General features: G+C 46.5%; 1 protein-coding gene across 1 annotated transcript in view; it reads right to left on the bottom strand.

Annotated features, from left to right (window-relative positions):
- The window catches only part of LAMA1 (laminin subunit alpha 1), a 135,615-nt gene extending 119,387 nt beyond the window's left edge, over positions 1-16,228 (bottom strand). The window contains 1 exon segment of the mRNA XM_021096069.1: positions 16,035-16,228. Within this exon segment, the coding sequence (XP_020951728.1) occupies positions 16,035-16,107 (73 nt within the window). The 5' untranslated portion in view covers positions 16,108-16,228.

Below are 17,340 nucleotides of genomic sequence, written 5' to 3'. Positions count from 1 at the left end.
TTTAAATCTCTGTGTCCCTGATTAAATTTTAGATGAAGTGGTTGGTTTACATTTAAGAGCCACCAAGGATGACAAGGATCTACCTCTAAAGAGAAGAGCCACACGGCCCAGCGGGCTGTGGATCCTGAAAGAGGTGGGAGGAGCAGGGAGCCCGAGCTCACCTCCAGCTCCTCCAAGGGAGGGGCTCCCTGCAAGGGAGGCTGGACCAGACAGTCCCCCAACTCAGCCCTCCCTTCCCTCCCAGCCTCTCCCTCCCTCCCTTCTTCTCTTTTTCTCTCTTACTATTCTTTCTGCCACACTGTGTAGTTGGATCCTTGTGAGTTAAATGCATTTTGCAAACCACCATCTTCCCCTGTCATTGTTCTGCAAGCTGACGGGAAGCCATCTCTGAGGAGGTGATGTTTGAGCAGCTGCCTCAAAAATGAGAAGGGACCAGCCATGCAGGAGTAGCATTATAGTGTAATATATTTGGTTTTCTTCATAACCTATTTCTAATGCATTTAAAAACATGCTGAGAATAGGTCTGTGAGCTTTGTTGAAGGGGTCCACTGGCACCAAAAGATCAAGAACCCAGGCCAGGAAGGAGTTTGGGCAAAGTGCTAGGAGCCAGAGCTCAGGATATCAGTGACTCTGTCCCCACCTCCTCTGCCAGGTACCTCACAAAGGCAGCCGGGAGGTCCCCAGCTGTTTGATCTGGGTGGACTATGACGTGAATGAGAGGGGCTCAGACAATGACAGGAGTGAATGTCCTGCTCAGGCGAAGTCCTAAGTGACCTGAGCGGTGGCCTGGAGCAGCGGCTGTCTCCAGCCAAGGGGCCTTCAGTGGAAGATGAGTCCTCAATGTCATCCAGGTGGCAGGATCAGAAGACAGGATGCCTTGAGAAAACCAGTGAAAACACCCCTCTTTCCCACGGGACACAATCACCCTCCTGAGATGCAAGTTATCATCTCATTCCCCACATTTGGCACCTGAGTATGTTTTTAGGGACACATTCTCTGTGAATACTTAGGACCATACTTGAAAGCAGAGGGGGAAAAACAGAGGAAAGCTTAAACTGAAATTATTTACAGTAATCACATCCCAACCCCTAAGATATGTTCAGGTGGCTCTTCACAAGCTGGGGCAAAATTCATCTTAATCAATTTTTTTTTTTCCCAGAAAACAATACCTATCTGGGAGTTCCTGGTCATGGCTCAGAGGAAACAAATCCGACTAGCATCCATGAGGACACAGGTTCAATCCCTGGCCCGGCTCAGTGGGTTAAGGATCCGGCATTGCCATGAGCTGTGATGTAGGTCTCAGACGTGGCTCAGATCCTCCGTTGCTGTGGCTGTGGTGTAGGCTGATAGCTACAGCTCCAATTCAGCCCCTAGCCTGGGAACTTCTATATGCCACGAGCGCAGCCTTAAAAAAGACACACCAAAAAAAAAAAAAAAAAAACCACAAAACACAAATATAGTCTGTTATGAAATCAGTGTATTCGAAAAATAAGCATAAATAAAACTGTTTTCTCACTTTTACGTCTGAGTGATTAGCAATTGACAGTGGCTCCTTATAGTAAATGGTTCTTTATTCTTCTGACTCTTCCCCCAAAAGAAACCCACGACTAACATTTTGCCAACCAGGACCACACCATTTAAAGACATTCTACTGCATGTTATTTACTATAAATTAAAATCATTTCAATTGGTACTAAATGATCTTATTTGTGCATCAAATAACAGTATTCTCAGAATGTTTAAACAATAAAACACAGAAACTCAAGTTGAAATATACGAATGTTTTGCCGGTTTGATGTTAACCCGGACTTCTGTTTCCAGTGAGAATGAGGCAAAATTTACCAGTTCGTTATTTTATGTCACGAATCTACCATTTGGGACTCCTTGCAAATAAAGGTGATGTGAGTCCCCCCACCCCCACCCCACCCCCCCCCGGTCTGGAGTCTGAGACACACAGGCTAACACCCCGGCCTTCTCCCCAAAAGCAAATTCTTGGCTTGCTATTAAAAGAAAAACTTTAAAATATACTAGAGATTTTAAGGTCCTTTCCAGCACAGTGGGAAACAAAGATTGGCTAGAGAGAGAAAGATCCCACAGGACATTAAGATAGAAGTCAAATCTCAGCTCCTGCGGGTTTGGCATTTAACACTCTTGATTTTTTCCTCACGTGGGATGATCAGGAGAAATTTAATTCTGGCAAACCCAGAGGGGGTGGTGGGTGAAAGGCCTTGGAAGGGTTTTGCCTGAGTCCCATTTCCATGGCAATGGGCTCTAGGTGTCCTTGACAAAGACAGAGCTTTCCACTGTAGGATAAACAAGCCATGAAGAGCTAAGCCCGAAATTGTCTGCAGAAAATAAAACTTTATCAGGACTGCCTCCCCCTCCCACAAAAGCCCCTTAATGCTTAGCTCTGACACACTATGGGTTTTGATCCCACATCCAAATTTAGTTGCAGAGATCCTGGCTGCAATTCATCTGCCATCAAGAGGTTTTCTCTTTTGTTGCCACAAAATTGAAATGAAAGGCAACAGTTAAAAAGGTTCTACAAGGGATGGAAATCGCTACTGCACAGAGGCAAAGCACCATAGCCACTCAATATTGACAATTATTTTAAAATTTCCTGGCAACCTCATTGCCCTAAAAAGGCATGGCACCTGCTCCCTCCTTCCAAATTCTTCCAGGAGTGACTCCACTTAAAGGGAAATCAAAAAGCAAGTGTGGGGATTTCCTGTTTTGGCTCAGTGGGTTGGGAACCCAACTAGTATCCATAAGAATGCAGGTTCGATCCCTGGCCTCGCTCAGTGGGTCAGGGATCTGGTGTTGCTGTGAGCTGTGGTGTAGATCACAGATGCAGCTCGGATCTGGCATTGCTGTGGCTGTGGCCTCTATAGCTCTGATTCAACCCCTAGCCTGGGAATTTCTATAAGCTGTGGGTTCGGCCCTAAAAAGACAAAAAAAAAAAAAAAAAGAAAAAAAAAGCAAGTGCAACTTCTGAGTGGAATATTGGCAGCCCTGTTGAATGAAAATGCCAAATTATTGTATTTTGCTTCTATCATTTATCATGTCTTCGATCTTTCTATTATTCGTTTAAATACCTAAAAACATCAGTTAATTCAACATTTGCTAACCAAAGCCAAAACTTCCAAAAACCATCAACTTTTCTGCAAACTCTTCAAGATTTTAGTTATTTCTTCTCCCTTCTTCTGCCACTTCTGCGCTCAGTGACACAGATTTTACTTCAGAGCTTCGGCATCCCATAAAAGAATGTGTCCAGGGCCACCCCATGGGTGTGTGATGGGTGCCGTCAGCCTTGGTTTAAGGCTTGATTGACACTGTCTTGCAACTTTTCATCCTTTAAACAAGGGGCTCCACACTGGCATTTTGCACTAGCTCTTAAAATTCTTGGACTGGTTCTGGACGTGCCCCGTGAAAGCTTTGATTGAGGGCTGTCCTCAGAAGCATCTGTTATCTCTGATCAACTCACTTGGCATCTGAGACGCCCAGTGAGTCACCACCTCCAACACCAGAACAATGACCCCCAAGGTGGCTTCATCCAACAGACTTCAGCTTACAAACAGGGAAAGCATTTGTGTTATCTTCCAGTTCAGGGACCAACAACAGACCAATACATCTGAGAAAGAGAACAAACACCCTAATCAAAAGTGCTCAGAGCCACGTTATCTGGTATCATTGTCACTGGGGTTGATAACACTGTACTCTCTGAGTTTTAGTACCATTTTTTTTTTTTCTTCTGAGATTGGGCTGCTTCTTTATATAGCCCTGTATACTTAAGGTGATATGTTTTCTATTTTTTTCTAAAGCTGTTACTAAATCCAGGATGTATATAAGAAATGTGGTCCCTGCCTCGCACTCGCTCTTCATTCAACTTCTGGGATTCTGCTCCTTTAAAACTTTAAAAATGTCCTTGACATAGTTCCCACTGTGGTGCAGCAGAAACAAATCCCACTAGTAACCATGAGGTTGCGGTTTCCCTCCCTGGTCTCGCTCAGTGGGTAAGGAGCCAGCAATGCCATGGGCTGTGGCGTAGGTCACACATGCAGTCTGCATTGCTATGGCTGTGGTGCAGGCTGGCAGCTGTGGCTCTGATTTGTCCCCCTCGCCTGGGAACCTCCGTATGTCACAGGTGCGGCCCTAAAAAGCAATAAAAAAATAAATATTTTTAAAAATAAAAATGTCCTTGTCAAGGTCAGCATCTGCCTCCGTCTTTGCCAAACCAGTACACCTTCAGTTCATTTGACCCCACAGTAGCTTTAAAAAAAAAAAAAATGTGGAGTTCCCATCATGGCGCAGTGGGAACGAATCTGACTAGGAACCATGGGGTTTCGGGTTCGATCCCTGGCCTTGCTCGGTGGGTTAAGGATCCAGCGTTGCCGTGAGCTCCACTTGGATCTGGCGTTGCTGTGGCTGTGGCTGGCAGCTGCAGCTCAGATTTGACCCCTAGCCTGGGAACCTCCATGTGCTGCAGGTGTGGCCCTAAAAAGACAAAAGACAAAAAATAAATAATAATAAAAATAAATAAAAATGTTATTGGAGTCTAGTTGCCTGACAATGTTGTGTTAGTTTCAGGTGTACAGCAAAGTGAATCAGTTATACATATACATCTACTCATTTCTTTTCAGACTCTTTTCCCATCTGGGTCACTATAGAGTATTGAGTAGATTTCCCTGTGCTATACAGGAGGTCCTTGTTGATTATCTATTTGATATATAGTAAAGTGCCTATGTTAATCCCAACCTCCAATCTATCCCACAGTAGTTTTTGTAGACAATGACCTTTCTCTCTTGCTTAAACCTCTCTCTTTCAGCCCCTGTCATAACACAGATGCCTCATTCTTCTCTCTGTCACAACACCCTGCTGTCCGCCTCTGCCAGTTATCCCAGACTTTCCAGATAAACCAATTTCCCGAGGAAAGCAGAAGAGGCTCATTCCCCACACAGGTATGTTCTCAGGGGGAAAGTCAGAAGGTGTGTACTTTTCCCCAAAAGCTACTTCCAAACACAAGAGGCTCGACATAAAGCATATTGGGTTGAGGGCAGATTCTTGGGTTTTCCATGTGCTCAGCACTTCCTTGTTAATTAATAATATTATATAATAATTATATTATTATATAAAATTATAGATTATATATTCTATTGTATTATAGTATATACAAGTATATATTATTATATCATAATAATATTATTAACCCCCACATCGATAATGATAAAACAGGAGATCCCAAGTGTGGGAAGTGAACATGCTAGGTTGTGGAGTTAGTGGAATCTCAGCAGTGGTGAAAATAAAACCAGCACAAGCTTCACAGGGATAGATCAGGACCTCCCGTATGTCCCCCAATCCACCTGCAAGCCCAGCATAAATAATCTGGGTGGACTTGGAAAAGGTGCTCCAGTTCCTGGTGATGGGTACACACAGCATGGACACAGAGGAAAGTTAACATGACCTATGGCTGAATGAATAAAAGATGACTGGTAGCAGCCACATATTTGATCATTACAATTTAACTAGGCAGGAGATATTCGAAAGTCATTCTATAGTCAACGGGGCAAGTGGATGGGGATTTGAACAGAGCTTCTCAAACTTGCATCAAACCCCCTGGAGATCTCATTGCAAAAATGCAGATCCTGATTCTGCAGGGCTGCGCTGGGCTCCTGCATGGTTAAGACCTCCCCAGGGCTGCTGCTTTGAGGTCAACAGATGAAAGGACCTCTTGGGTTTCCACCAGCTTTAACACTCTGGGAGGGCCAAGGCAGCCGAGCCCTGGCACAAAGTTCATCAGACCGATCAGTAAGATCCTGCTTCCTCCAGTTTCCTGTCACTATTTAACCCAGACCCCAGGCTCCCCGTCCTGCATTCACGTCTTGGAGACCTTTGGTAACTGTTTAGAGGGAATATGGGGCTTCAGTTAAAACAGAGGTTTTGGAGCAGAGCGTGGAAACGCATGCCCAGTGATGTCCACGAAGGTGTAAATTCAGTAGATGAAAGTCCGCAGCCCTCATCCTAGAAAGGCTTAGACCTCTGGACCAGCCAAACTCTTAACAGAAGATCCAGGATAAATGCACATCAAAGAAGGGCCGGGTCTGTTCTTCATACGTATACTCAGCCTTCTTTATGAAAAAAGAATTTAAAATACTTAGGAAAAAAATTAACAAAAGAAATTCAAGACCCATATGCTGAAAACTATGGAACTTTTCCAAGAGAAATTAAATAATATCTAAGTGAATGAAGACATATTTCTTATTCATAGACAGGAAGATTCAATATGATTAGACAGCACTTCTCCCCACAGTGATCTACAGAGTCAATCTAATTCCTATCAAAATCCCAGCTGGCTCTTTTGTACAAATTGACAAGCTGATACAAATGGAAATACAAAGGACCTAGAACTGTCAAAACAATTTAGAGAAAACGAACAGTGCGGAATGGCTCACACCACCTAATTCCAAATTTATCACAAAGCCAAAGGAATCCAGACAGTGTGATGTTGGCATAGGGCCAGACGTGGATCCATGGAACCAAGGAGAATCCAGTAACAGAGACTGAAAATCTAGCTGGTTCCTTCAAATATTATTTTGGAATTATTCGAATAAGGAATTCAAAATCATTTCATTTACAGAAAACTGTCTTATGCACATGTTTTCAGGAACATTTGGCCACAGAAAATGAGGCACTTCTTAACTTAGTCAATTATAAGAATTAAAACTGGGGAATTTCCGTAGTGGTGCAGTGGAAATGAATCTGACTAGGAACCACAAGGTTGCGGGTTCGATCCCTGGCCTCACTCAGTGGGTTGAGGATCTGGTGTTTCAATGAGCTGTGGTGTAGGCTGAAGACACAGCTCGGATCTGGAGTTGTTGTGGCTCTGGCATAGGCCAGCAGCTGTAGCTCTGATTCGACCCCTAGCCTGGGAAACTCCACATTCTGTGGGTGTGGCCCTAAAAAGACAAAAAAATAAAAATAAATAAAAAATAAATAAACTGTTGGAATTCCTGTCATGGCACAGCGGAAACGAATCCGACTAATAACCATGAGGTTGTGGGTTTAATCCCTGGCATCACTCAGTGGGTTAAAGATCTGGTGTTGCAGTGACCTGTGGCGTAGGCCAGCAGCTACAGCTCTGATTAGACCCCTAGTCTGGGAACCTCCATGTGACAAGGGTGCGGCCCTAAAAAGACAAAAATTAATTAATTAATTAATTAATTAATTAAATAAACTGTTTAAAAAAAAAAGAATTAAAACTAGGAGTTCCCGCTGTGGTGTGGTGGGTTAAGAATCTGACTGCAGCAGTTCGGGTTCAATTTCCCACCTGGTGCAGTTAATTAAAGGATCATAGCATAGGTCTCAGCTGTGGTTCAGATTCAATCCCTGGCCCAGGAACTTCCATATGCCAAGGGTGTGGTCATAAAAAGAAGAAGAATTAAAATTAAACCAACAAAGTTGGAAACTACTAAAATCATGTTAGATGTTATATTTCTGCAGAGAACAGGCCATTCTTTCATTCAGTCATAAGTGATTTTTATCAAACAAAAATCCATCTGTGACATAAATTCTGTCTTTGTTCTGTTCCTGAGAAGGCCAGGCTGGCTTAGCCCAAAATGCCTGTGAGAGGACTGCTCTTCCCCCACTTAGACAAAGGCTGGCAGGTAGAGTTCCTTTCAATAAAAACTCTATTTAGGGAAAAATATAACTCCAAGAGCTGGTCAACATATGCCAATAAGACCGAAGTCAAGGAACGATAGAATTTCAAAGTCACAGTCTTCAAATTACTAAATGGAGACCAAATGCCATAGAAATGTAGTGTTTGATTGGAGTTCTTTTTCTGTTTCTAGTGATGCTATTTTATGGTAACAAGTGGAGAGAGGTTGGTGATCGAGGCATTCAGAAACAGAAACCCCTCCCAAATTTAAACTGATGGACACACACAGGGGGACTGATTCCTCAGACATGTGTCACGTCTGCTTGACGACAGCTTTGGGGGCTCAAGGACCACTGGTCACCGGTGTGTGGAACATTCTAGAAACACCACAAATACTTGCTGAATATGTAAGCTAAGGGGTTGCTGGTTTGAGATGCCTTCAAGTCAGTGGCTCCAAATCTAGAAATAAGATCTTGTTCAATATACTCTGGGTTTTAAGCCTTATTCATCATCAGTCAATATTACGTCAATGACAGAAACATAATCCTTTTAAAAAATTTCTGCTGAATTGGTGGATGGAAGAAAAGAACAGATAAATAATCTTTACAAGCCAACAAACCCGTCCTGATTCCTGGACTCTGCAGCTCTTCTCACTCCACATTTGGGCCCCCGTCTGTGAGCACAGAAAGTATCTGGAGTTCACGTTTCTGCTACTAGGTGGTTCCTGGTCATGTGTTTTGGTTTAGAATGTGAACTAAGGCCTTGGTCCCCAAAACGTCTGTCTCCCCCGCTACCACAGCTTGCTTCTGCATTCTTCCCCCAGAACCTGCCCCACCTGAGCAGAAGGTCCAGGTCCAGATTCTGGTTCTGTCAGTCTGGGGTTAGTCACATACAATACCTCTCTAGTACCTGGAGCCCTTTAGCTGGGAGCTGGTCTGCAAGGTCAGTGTAAGTGGGGTGTGTAGTATGTGTGTGTGAGTGTGTGTGTGTGTGTGTGTGTGTGTGTGTGGTGTATGTATGGTGCGTATGGTCTTGTGTGTGTAGTTGTGTGTATGGTGTGTGTGTTGGTGTGTGTATATGGTGTGTGTGTGTGAGTGTGTTGTGTGTGTGGTGACTGTATGGTGTGTGTGTGGTATGTGTGGTTGTGTGTTGGTGTGCATGTGTGGTGTGTATGTGTGTGGTTGTGTGTATAGTGTGTATGTGGTGTGAGTGTGGTGTGTGTGTGTGTGGTTGTGTGTGTTGGAAGTGGGTGTTGGGGATGTATATAGGGAGAATTGCTCTTCCTTTGCTGGTGGAGCTAGAAGGGAAACCAAAAACCAAACACTGAAAAAACACAAAAACAAAAACCTCGTGATGGAGGCCGGGTAGAGTAGGTGCACAGTGGATCGTCAATTAGGGACCAGATCAGGGAAGGTTGGGAGCAGTGGGTGGAAAGGAGCTGGACTTCAGCTTCGCAGGACCTGAGAAGGTGCAGGTTGGCTCAGGAGGGGAGGAGGCGGCTCAGAGAACCCCAGAGAAGGAGGCACATCCATTAAAAGCAGTTGGAAAAGGAGGGCACATCATGCCTGCACATGAAGAATATATCGTTATTTCAACGATCTGGGATGAATTAATTAAAGAATGAAAGACTAATTCTTTTTTTTTTTTTTGTCTTTTTGCCTTTTCTAGGGCTGCTCCTGCAGCATTTGGAGGTTCCCAGGCTAGGGGTCGAATTGGAGCTGTAGCCACCAGCCTACGCCAGAGCCACAGCAACTCGGGATCAGAGCCACGTCTGCAACCTACACCACAGCTCACGGCAACGCCCGATCCTTAACCCACTGAGCAAGGCCAGGGAACGAACCCACAACCTCATGGTTCCTATTCGGATTCGTCAACCACTGCACCACGCCGGGAACTCCATGAAAGACTAATTCATTCAAGCAACCACTCAAGGCCACATCTTATCCCAAAATATGAGGGGCTCTAATGGTCGTGCTTGCTCAGGAGTATTTTTCAAAGAGAGGTCTTCTTAAGTGACCACATCAGCAAAGCAAGGCAGAAACTCTGCTCATCGCAACAGGGGCTCAGTAATGCAGACTGTCAGTGATCATTTGCAGGGTAATAAAGAGGAACAAAGGCAAACTATCCAGGACATTTTTAAAGGAAGAAACAAAAATGCAAAGGGACAATCTGGATAAGAGGAATGCAGAAAAAGAAAATAGAGAAAAGGAAGAGGAAACCAACGCATCCAAGAGGATGCCATAAACTGGGAGAAACAGGGACAGAAGTCTTTGGAGCAGCAAAGAGTTTGCGTGTTGGGCCTCAGATAACCAGATCATCGCTCTTTGTGTGTAAATCCTGCTCTGACAAAAAGGCTGGAGGACCTGTCAATGTGAGGTGTGCAATGATCAGCATCGCAGTGCGAGGTTTTCTCCTTTCTCAACGTCCTCTTCTAAACTAAAAATGATCTTCTGAATGTAAGCATCTTCTTTATTGTTGCAGACGGTTTCCTGAGGTTCTGGCAGGAAATTACAGGGCAATGGAACAAACTGCAGGAAATACTTCAGGGAATGGGAAAAGATGGCACTTTCCATAAATACGCATGGATCTAAATCCGACGTTCCCACCACCAGCAGCGCTGGAGGTTCTCTGGCACCAGAATTGGAGTCACACGGCCGGCCGGGCCAGCAGATCAGACTTCAAAGATAAGTTCAGGAATGAAGAGATTCAGACATCAAATGGCTGAATCAAAAAAGGAGAAACATGCACGCTCACTCTCGCTGACATCCGGATCCGATGTATTTCCACCGCAGCGCTTCTGGATTAACCTCTGAGGTAAACGCTTACCGAGGCAAAAATGCTCTCCACCAGGCTGATTTGTAATTTCACTGCCTCCATTGATTGTCTGCTGCCCCCAAGCAAGACACACAACCCCTGGGAACAAGTTACCCCAAAGAAGGCGCTCCTGCTCCAGCCTAGAGGAAACAAAGACTCCCCAGTGGACAGGTTCTGTGCTGTGTCAAATGGTCACCCTGGGCACGGAGGGTGACCCTCCGTACACAGGACGTGAAAATGCAATGAACCCAGCTATCATATGGCATTGTATGCTGAAATAGCTTCCTGGCAGGCATGTTCCAACAGAACCCAAGTTCATGAACTTACCTCAATTACTTCTACAAAGGAGGTGTTTTTTTCCCCCTTTCTCCTTAATTTTGAAATGCATTTATTTCCTCAACTGTCTGCGGATACATGTTCGTATTTTAGAAATAAAACAGGTAAGAGTTATTTGCAAGCTATTTGCAAGTTATTTGCATCCACCTAAGGAGACTAGAGTTTATCTGGTTCATCCAATCATGTCTGAGAAATACCACTGGCAACTTCAGCTAAGGTCTCAGAACAAGACTTCTCTCAGGTTGTCTCCACTTAACCTCGTATTCATGACGCAGACTTTATTTTACTCATCAGGAACTGTTTTTTGAAATTAAGTTTTTCTGTGTCTGCCACAGGCATTCCACTAATACTTTTTGGGTAAAATAAATAACACATTATCTTTAGCTGCTAATACAACTATTCTCAAACTTAACCTCTCACATCATAAATTGCCTAAATATATTTTTTGAAATTATTTACAGCTTTGGGAATAGCTTATTAACTCTACAGTAAGTAAGACTTTCAGAAGGAGGACCGTGTTAGGAAATCCTTGATCTAGTTTTCAAATTGCAAAAGATCTAGCACACACGGCTCTAAGGCCTTTCTGTCAAAAGCCATGTTGAAAGGGACAAATGGGAAGGTGAAAAGTTGACAAATATATATACTTATTAAATGATGCCCTTAAAACTGGCAGCCGGGACAATGAAGAAGTGGGGCGGGAAAGAGAGTTTCCTGTTTTGTCAGGAAATAACTGGCACTTCCTTTCTACCATCAGGAAGCAGTACGGAGGAAGTTCGTTTTCTGAGTAGCTTGCTTTTAGGAGTTACATGAAGAAAAACATGGAAGGAAGGATACTCTAGAAATTAAAAATACAAGTGGCCTCCAAAGCAGGTGACTTAACCTTTTTCTATAGATCCTTTGGTATCTTTTGAACTTTGTACCATGGAGATGGACTACCTCTTCAAAAAAAAAAAAAAAAGATATATATATATATATATAGTCTTTTTGTCTTTTTAGGGCCGCACCTGCGCATATGGAAGTTCCCAGGCTAGGGGTCGAATTGGAGCTGTAGCCGCCAGCCTACACCAGAGCCACAGCAACACCAGATCCAAGCCACATCTGCCACCTACACCACAGCTCACAGCAACGCCAGATCCTTAACTCACTGAGCGAGGCCAGGAATTGAACCTGCAACTTCGTGCTTCCTAGTCGGATTCGTTTCCGCTGCACTACAACAGGAACTTCCAAAAATATTTTTTAAAGTTACATGATTCAACGTGGCTCAGTCAAGATAAGTGGCTGTTAACCACCAGGAACATTGAAAAGCCATGGACACCAGATGGAAATAAAATAGCCCTTGCTCCCAGAAAACCCAGGCCAGTGAATGAGACAGATCAGCAAGCCACTTGCTCAGGTCGCCAGGATACGGACAATGATGGCTCTAAATGGAGAGTCCCAGGTGTCCACGAAAGGGGACCCAATAGATACTTCAGCATTGACCAGACGGGAAGGTTTCTGAGGGTTTTGGACCCCATGTGAGACTTGTCCAGCTTGGAACAGCCCATGTGCCCAGCCACACTGGTCAGCAAAGAATAGGAGCACGTATGTCCCCAGCTAAGAGCCCTGAGCTCTGGGCCAGCAGGCCAGCTGGGTCCCAGCCTGTCTTTTAGCACCGACACGATGCCCCAGGGTCATTTTGGGTGTGCCTGTCATGAAGTGAGAACTTCGAGAGGCATTGGTCCAAGCCCATAGGGTGGTGTTTCTAGAAATTTCTTGGTGGTGGTGGTGCTAAGGAGGGAGGGGAGGGGAGGGGAGGAGGGAGGCCCAGTGAGGGAATTGTCACAAGATTTCATGGGAAATACAAACAGTTCCTGAGCCTAGTCAGCAGTGGGGACAAAAAATGGGAGACAGATTGCACAGATTTTCAGGAGGTAAAATCAACACGCCTTAATGCCCCAATGAATGTGGCCACTGAAGGGGTAGGGGTGTCCGGGACCCCACAGGCGCCACCGTCAGATCATCACTGTGGATGACATGCCTATGATGCTGGCATACCTAGTGCTGGACCCAAACTCTCCCGGGTGTTACAGAATCACAGCAATCGTCTCCATTTCACATTCCACAGACCGGAGGACTAACATCCAGAGATGCCGAGCGACTTCACCAAGGTCACGGCTTCTCAAAGCAACGGGGCTGACATCTGAGCCTGAGACTGCTCACTCGATCCAAACCCAGATTCCAAGTTCCAGAGAAGATAGCTGGGACGAGAGCCCCCCAAGAGTTCTGCACAAAACAGTTGTAATGCTGCATGGATAATGCTTATTGAGGGCTGACCCAGGACGAGGCACAGTTCTAAGCACTATCCTGGCCTTCCTTTATTTGGTCATGAGCAGCCTCACCAGGCAGGTACCACTATTTAACTCCCATTTACAGATGGTTAAACAAAAGCACAGAGTGGTTAAGTAACTTGCCTGGTTTGATACAGCTAGTAAAGCCAAAGAAGCATCTAAAGCTTAAAGATACACCTTCTCATTTCCCCATACAAACCGATTGTAGGTGGTCATGAATAGTCATAGAACCTTATGAATGAATTATACTAAAATAGCAGGGTTCTCAAAGACAATGACCTTGAAATAAGAGGTCATATAAACAGTTTATGGCTCATCAAACTGTGTGATTCTCAGAATGGCAACAAGAGGCAAGGTAGAGCATGTGTTTATTTCAGATCCTTACTCCATTTGAATTCTCCATCTTGCTCTGTTAACTACAGACGTAGGTTTTATATTTAATGTCTGGAAAAAGAGAAGCAAAAAAAGGAGTGGGCCAAAGTCTGGGATATGTAGGAGGTGGGCAGTGATGTTTTCATGACACAATCCTTGTTTCCAACTGCTAAAATCAGTAATTTTTTTTTTCTTGTCCCTTACTTGGGGAATTCAGCTACAGAAAAGAAAAATGCACCTGTGAAAGCTATTCAGGCCCACACCTCACTGTGGAGCACATACTCGGTTTTGAATGCTATGTCATTTAAGAGAATGAAGTAAATTTCTTCTAGTCATAGAATAGATTTTTTTTTTCCTCTGTACTTGAAATTGTCTGTTTTCACTTAGGAGAAAAAAAACAAAAAAACAAAACAGTTTAAAACCAAAGGGTTGATGAGCTGACCTGTGGAACAACTATAATTCCATGTAATTGCCAGCTGCATTCTTAATACAACATTATTGTTAGAAAGATACCACCTAGTAATTTATACTCAGGAATAGCTCACTTTACACAGGTCATACTTCAAGGGATCTGAGCCATTGAGTCACACACGGTGAGATGTAATCTAGAGAGACTTGAAATGATGGAGAATTCCTAATAATCTGAGTGCCGTTGGATAATAATGGTTTTCAAAAATATAAGCACCATAGAGCTAATTCACTGATGATGCAGGCCAGGGTTATTTTATTATTATATTATGATCAAAATATACCATTTCACTAATCATTCACACTATCTACATAGGGCCCCAAACTTTATTTTATTTTCATTTTTGGCAGACCCGTGGCATATGGAGCTCCGGAGCCAGGGCTAAGACCCAAAGAAGCAGTCACGACTTAAGCCAGGACTTAAGCCGCAGCTGTGGCAATGCAGGATCCTTAACCCACTGTGCCAGGCGGGGGATGGAACCCGTGTCCCAACACTCCCAATCCCGTTGTGCCACAGCGGAAGCTCCTCACAACTTAATTTTAAAAAGTCAAAGCTCCCTCCAAGAAGCTTGTTAGGAAGGGTGATGGTTGATGGGGTGGGGACTGCAAATTTGGAAGGCAGTGTGAAGGATTCAAAGGCCCTCCCACTGCGGGTGGTTTTCCTCAGCATCTTAAAGCAGGAAAGCCCCATGTGGTCGCACTTTCTCCAAACATCATTCATAACCCGTCCGGCCAAGTGCTGAGCCCAGAGGGGCGCGGAAAACACTCAGGGCATCTCCTCAGTCTAGGACTTTCCATTTCTTAGAACAACAAAGCCCACTCCAGCTGCTCTCCCTCCACCCTGTGGGAAACCAGGCTTTTCACTGTCAGCAACCCCAGAGAAAGGCGTTCAGCTCTCCGAACTGAACTGCTAGCCTCTCCTGCAAGGCGGGCTCCTTTCTTTCTGGGAGAACTATGTAAATTCCCTGCACCCCAGCCCCCGCCCCGCGCAGAGCGACGCCCAGCCATTCAAAGCTGTGTTGCCAGCTCCGGTCCATCGCTTCCACAGCGAACTCTCCAAAGAATGGGACGGTCTCCTGGCTGCAGAGTTCACAGCTCAGCACGACTCCCAAACGCCCATCTTTCCCACGGGGGTATGCTCATTCCGTCTACCTGCTTTTGACCTGTACCCTCCTTGGTTTCTTAATGAAACCTGTCTTTGTAGGAGCATGCCCGCGGTCACGTATTGCATACATTAAGGCGTTTTCAGCAAGTATTTGTGACCGCCTAGCCTAGGAACTGCGGCGCTGGGAAGACAGCCTCGGGGAGAGCGGGGCACGGAGTTAGTTGTTGGCAGAAAGTAGGGTTTCTCTCTCCTTCTGGCATTGACAGAAGCTTTGAAACTTCCCTTGGGGGTTTCTGTTCCTTGCCTTCCTTGTCAACCTTACTCCGCGAGCCAGCGCGCGCGTGCAAACAGCCAGCATCCCAGTTCCCCTTCGCCCCCGCTCCCTCACTTCGAAGTCTACACTGCGCGGGAAACCGTAGGTTTGGCCACTAAGGGGCCTGAACTCAGAGCGACTGAGAGGCGCGACCGAGCCCCGCACTCCACCCGCTGACCGGTCCCCCTGCCCGCTCCTCCCCTCGAGCTCCCAGCCCGCCAGTGGCCCAGGGACCGCCCTTTCTCAGCCGTGGATGACCGGCTTTCAGCCGCAGGACAGCGAGGGTAACTCAGCAGGCGCCTTTTCCATTCATTCCCCAACCTCCCGCCAGAGCCGGACCGAGAGCCAGGCCCGCGCTGCTCTCCATCGGCGCTCCGGGTCGCCAAGCTAGACACCTAGACCCAGAGCTCGGAGGAGGGTGAAGCCTGAGGCGCGAATGAGGGGGCCTCGCGGGTCAGGGGTGCGCCCCCAGCTCTCGCGGACCGGGCGACCTTTCCAGGGGCCGCGTGGGAGACCCACGTGTCCAATCTCCGGTCCGGGGTGAACGCTGTTGCACGCACCGACCTGAGACGCGGCCAGGCGTGGGGCTTTGTCCCGCAGCCTCCCCGCCCGGGGGGTGGGGACCAGGACGCGCTCCGGGCTCACCTCTCTGCTGGTCCTGCGCGGCGACCCAGAACAGCGAGGCCAGGAGCGTCAGCCCGGTGCCGCAGCCACGCATCTCGCCGCCGCCTCTGGTGTGGCTCCGGGTAGAAAGCGGCAACCGAGCGCGGGCACTCGGAGGAGTGCAAGTGTGCGGCTGCCCGCCGGCCCCTGGACACACCTCCGCCGACCTCCACGGAGCCCGGCCCCGCCCCCCGCCCGGCCGCTGGAGACCCCACCCCCTGGCGACCTCCCCCCAAGACCCTGCCTCCCCCAAGGAGACTCCTCCCCACGGAGACCTCTTTCCCCGCCCCGGCAGATCCAGCGCGGAGGGACCCTGGGCTCCGCCGGCAGGCACCGCCGAAGCCCTCTGCCCACTCTGGGGTGGCGGGCTGGAGAGGGGTCGATCCTCTGCAGCAGCGGGCTGCGAGCTGGGGAGCGGTGGGGGATAGGGGGCGGGCGAGCGGAGAAAGTGGGCTGGGAGGGGAGGAAAAGGAGATCAACCGAAGTTGGCCCCGCCGGGTGGATTCCGAGAAAATATTTGCCCTGTTGACCTTCCCGCCCCACCGCTGCCCTGCCGCCGAGCCCGGACCACGCGCCGCCGCCGCTACAGAGGCCGCCACATCTCCGGGGCCCTAAGGGCCCCGGCCAGGCCACCATCCTCGTCCCCCCAGGATGTGACCCAGGGCTCACTGACTGGCGTCCCTGTCCCCCGCCTCGGGGGTTGCGGAGGCCTGGCCGAGAGCCTCTCTTCCCGGGAAGGGACTTGGGGCTTTTAGCTGCCAGCCTGTTGGCAGAGGATTTTGTGAAGGTTTTTATGAAAATGTGTTAATTCGTTGCCTGCTTTGTGTAAGAAAAGCAAGAAGGGTCACTCGGATTTATTATTTTTAGCATATTCTTACTGTTCCAGAAAGAGGTCTTACTCGGGTGGAAGAGAGTTTAGTCTTAACAAGAGATTTCCACTGCTTTGTTCTTTTTTTTAAAAAACTACATCTGGTCCCCGTTAAAGAATTTTTAGTTTCCTCTGATTTTTTTTCTATTGAAAGTATTCATAACACTAGGCAAATTTCACTTTCTCACAGTAGAAACATTGGAGAGAACATAAGTTACTTCTTATGGTCTCACACTATTTTTGTCTTTTTTTGTGCCTAAGTAAGAACTTTTTTTTTTAGTTGTGTCAGTCAATTTGATGACTACCAATTTCCAGCTTTTCTAAAGCCCTTTGCTGAAGTACTTCGAATGATATATAAATATCATTATAAGAGCAATTATTATTGTTAATCAAAGAAGTGCAGAACAAAATGGTAGGATT

Source organism: Sus scrofa, chromosome 6 (genome assembly GCF_000003025.6).
Source record: "Sus scrofa isolate TJ Tabasco breed Duroc chromosome 6, Sscrofa11.1, whole genome shotgun sequence".
Classification (NCBI taxonomy): domain Eukaryota; kingdom Metazoa; phylum Chordata; class Mammalia; order Artiodactyla; family Suidae; genus Sus; species Sus scrofa.
Note: the sequence above shows the minus strand (reverse complement) of the source record. Positions and strands in the feature narration are given on the sequence as shown.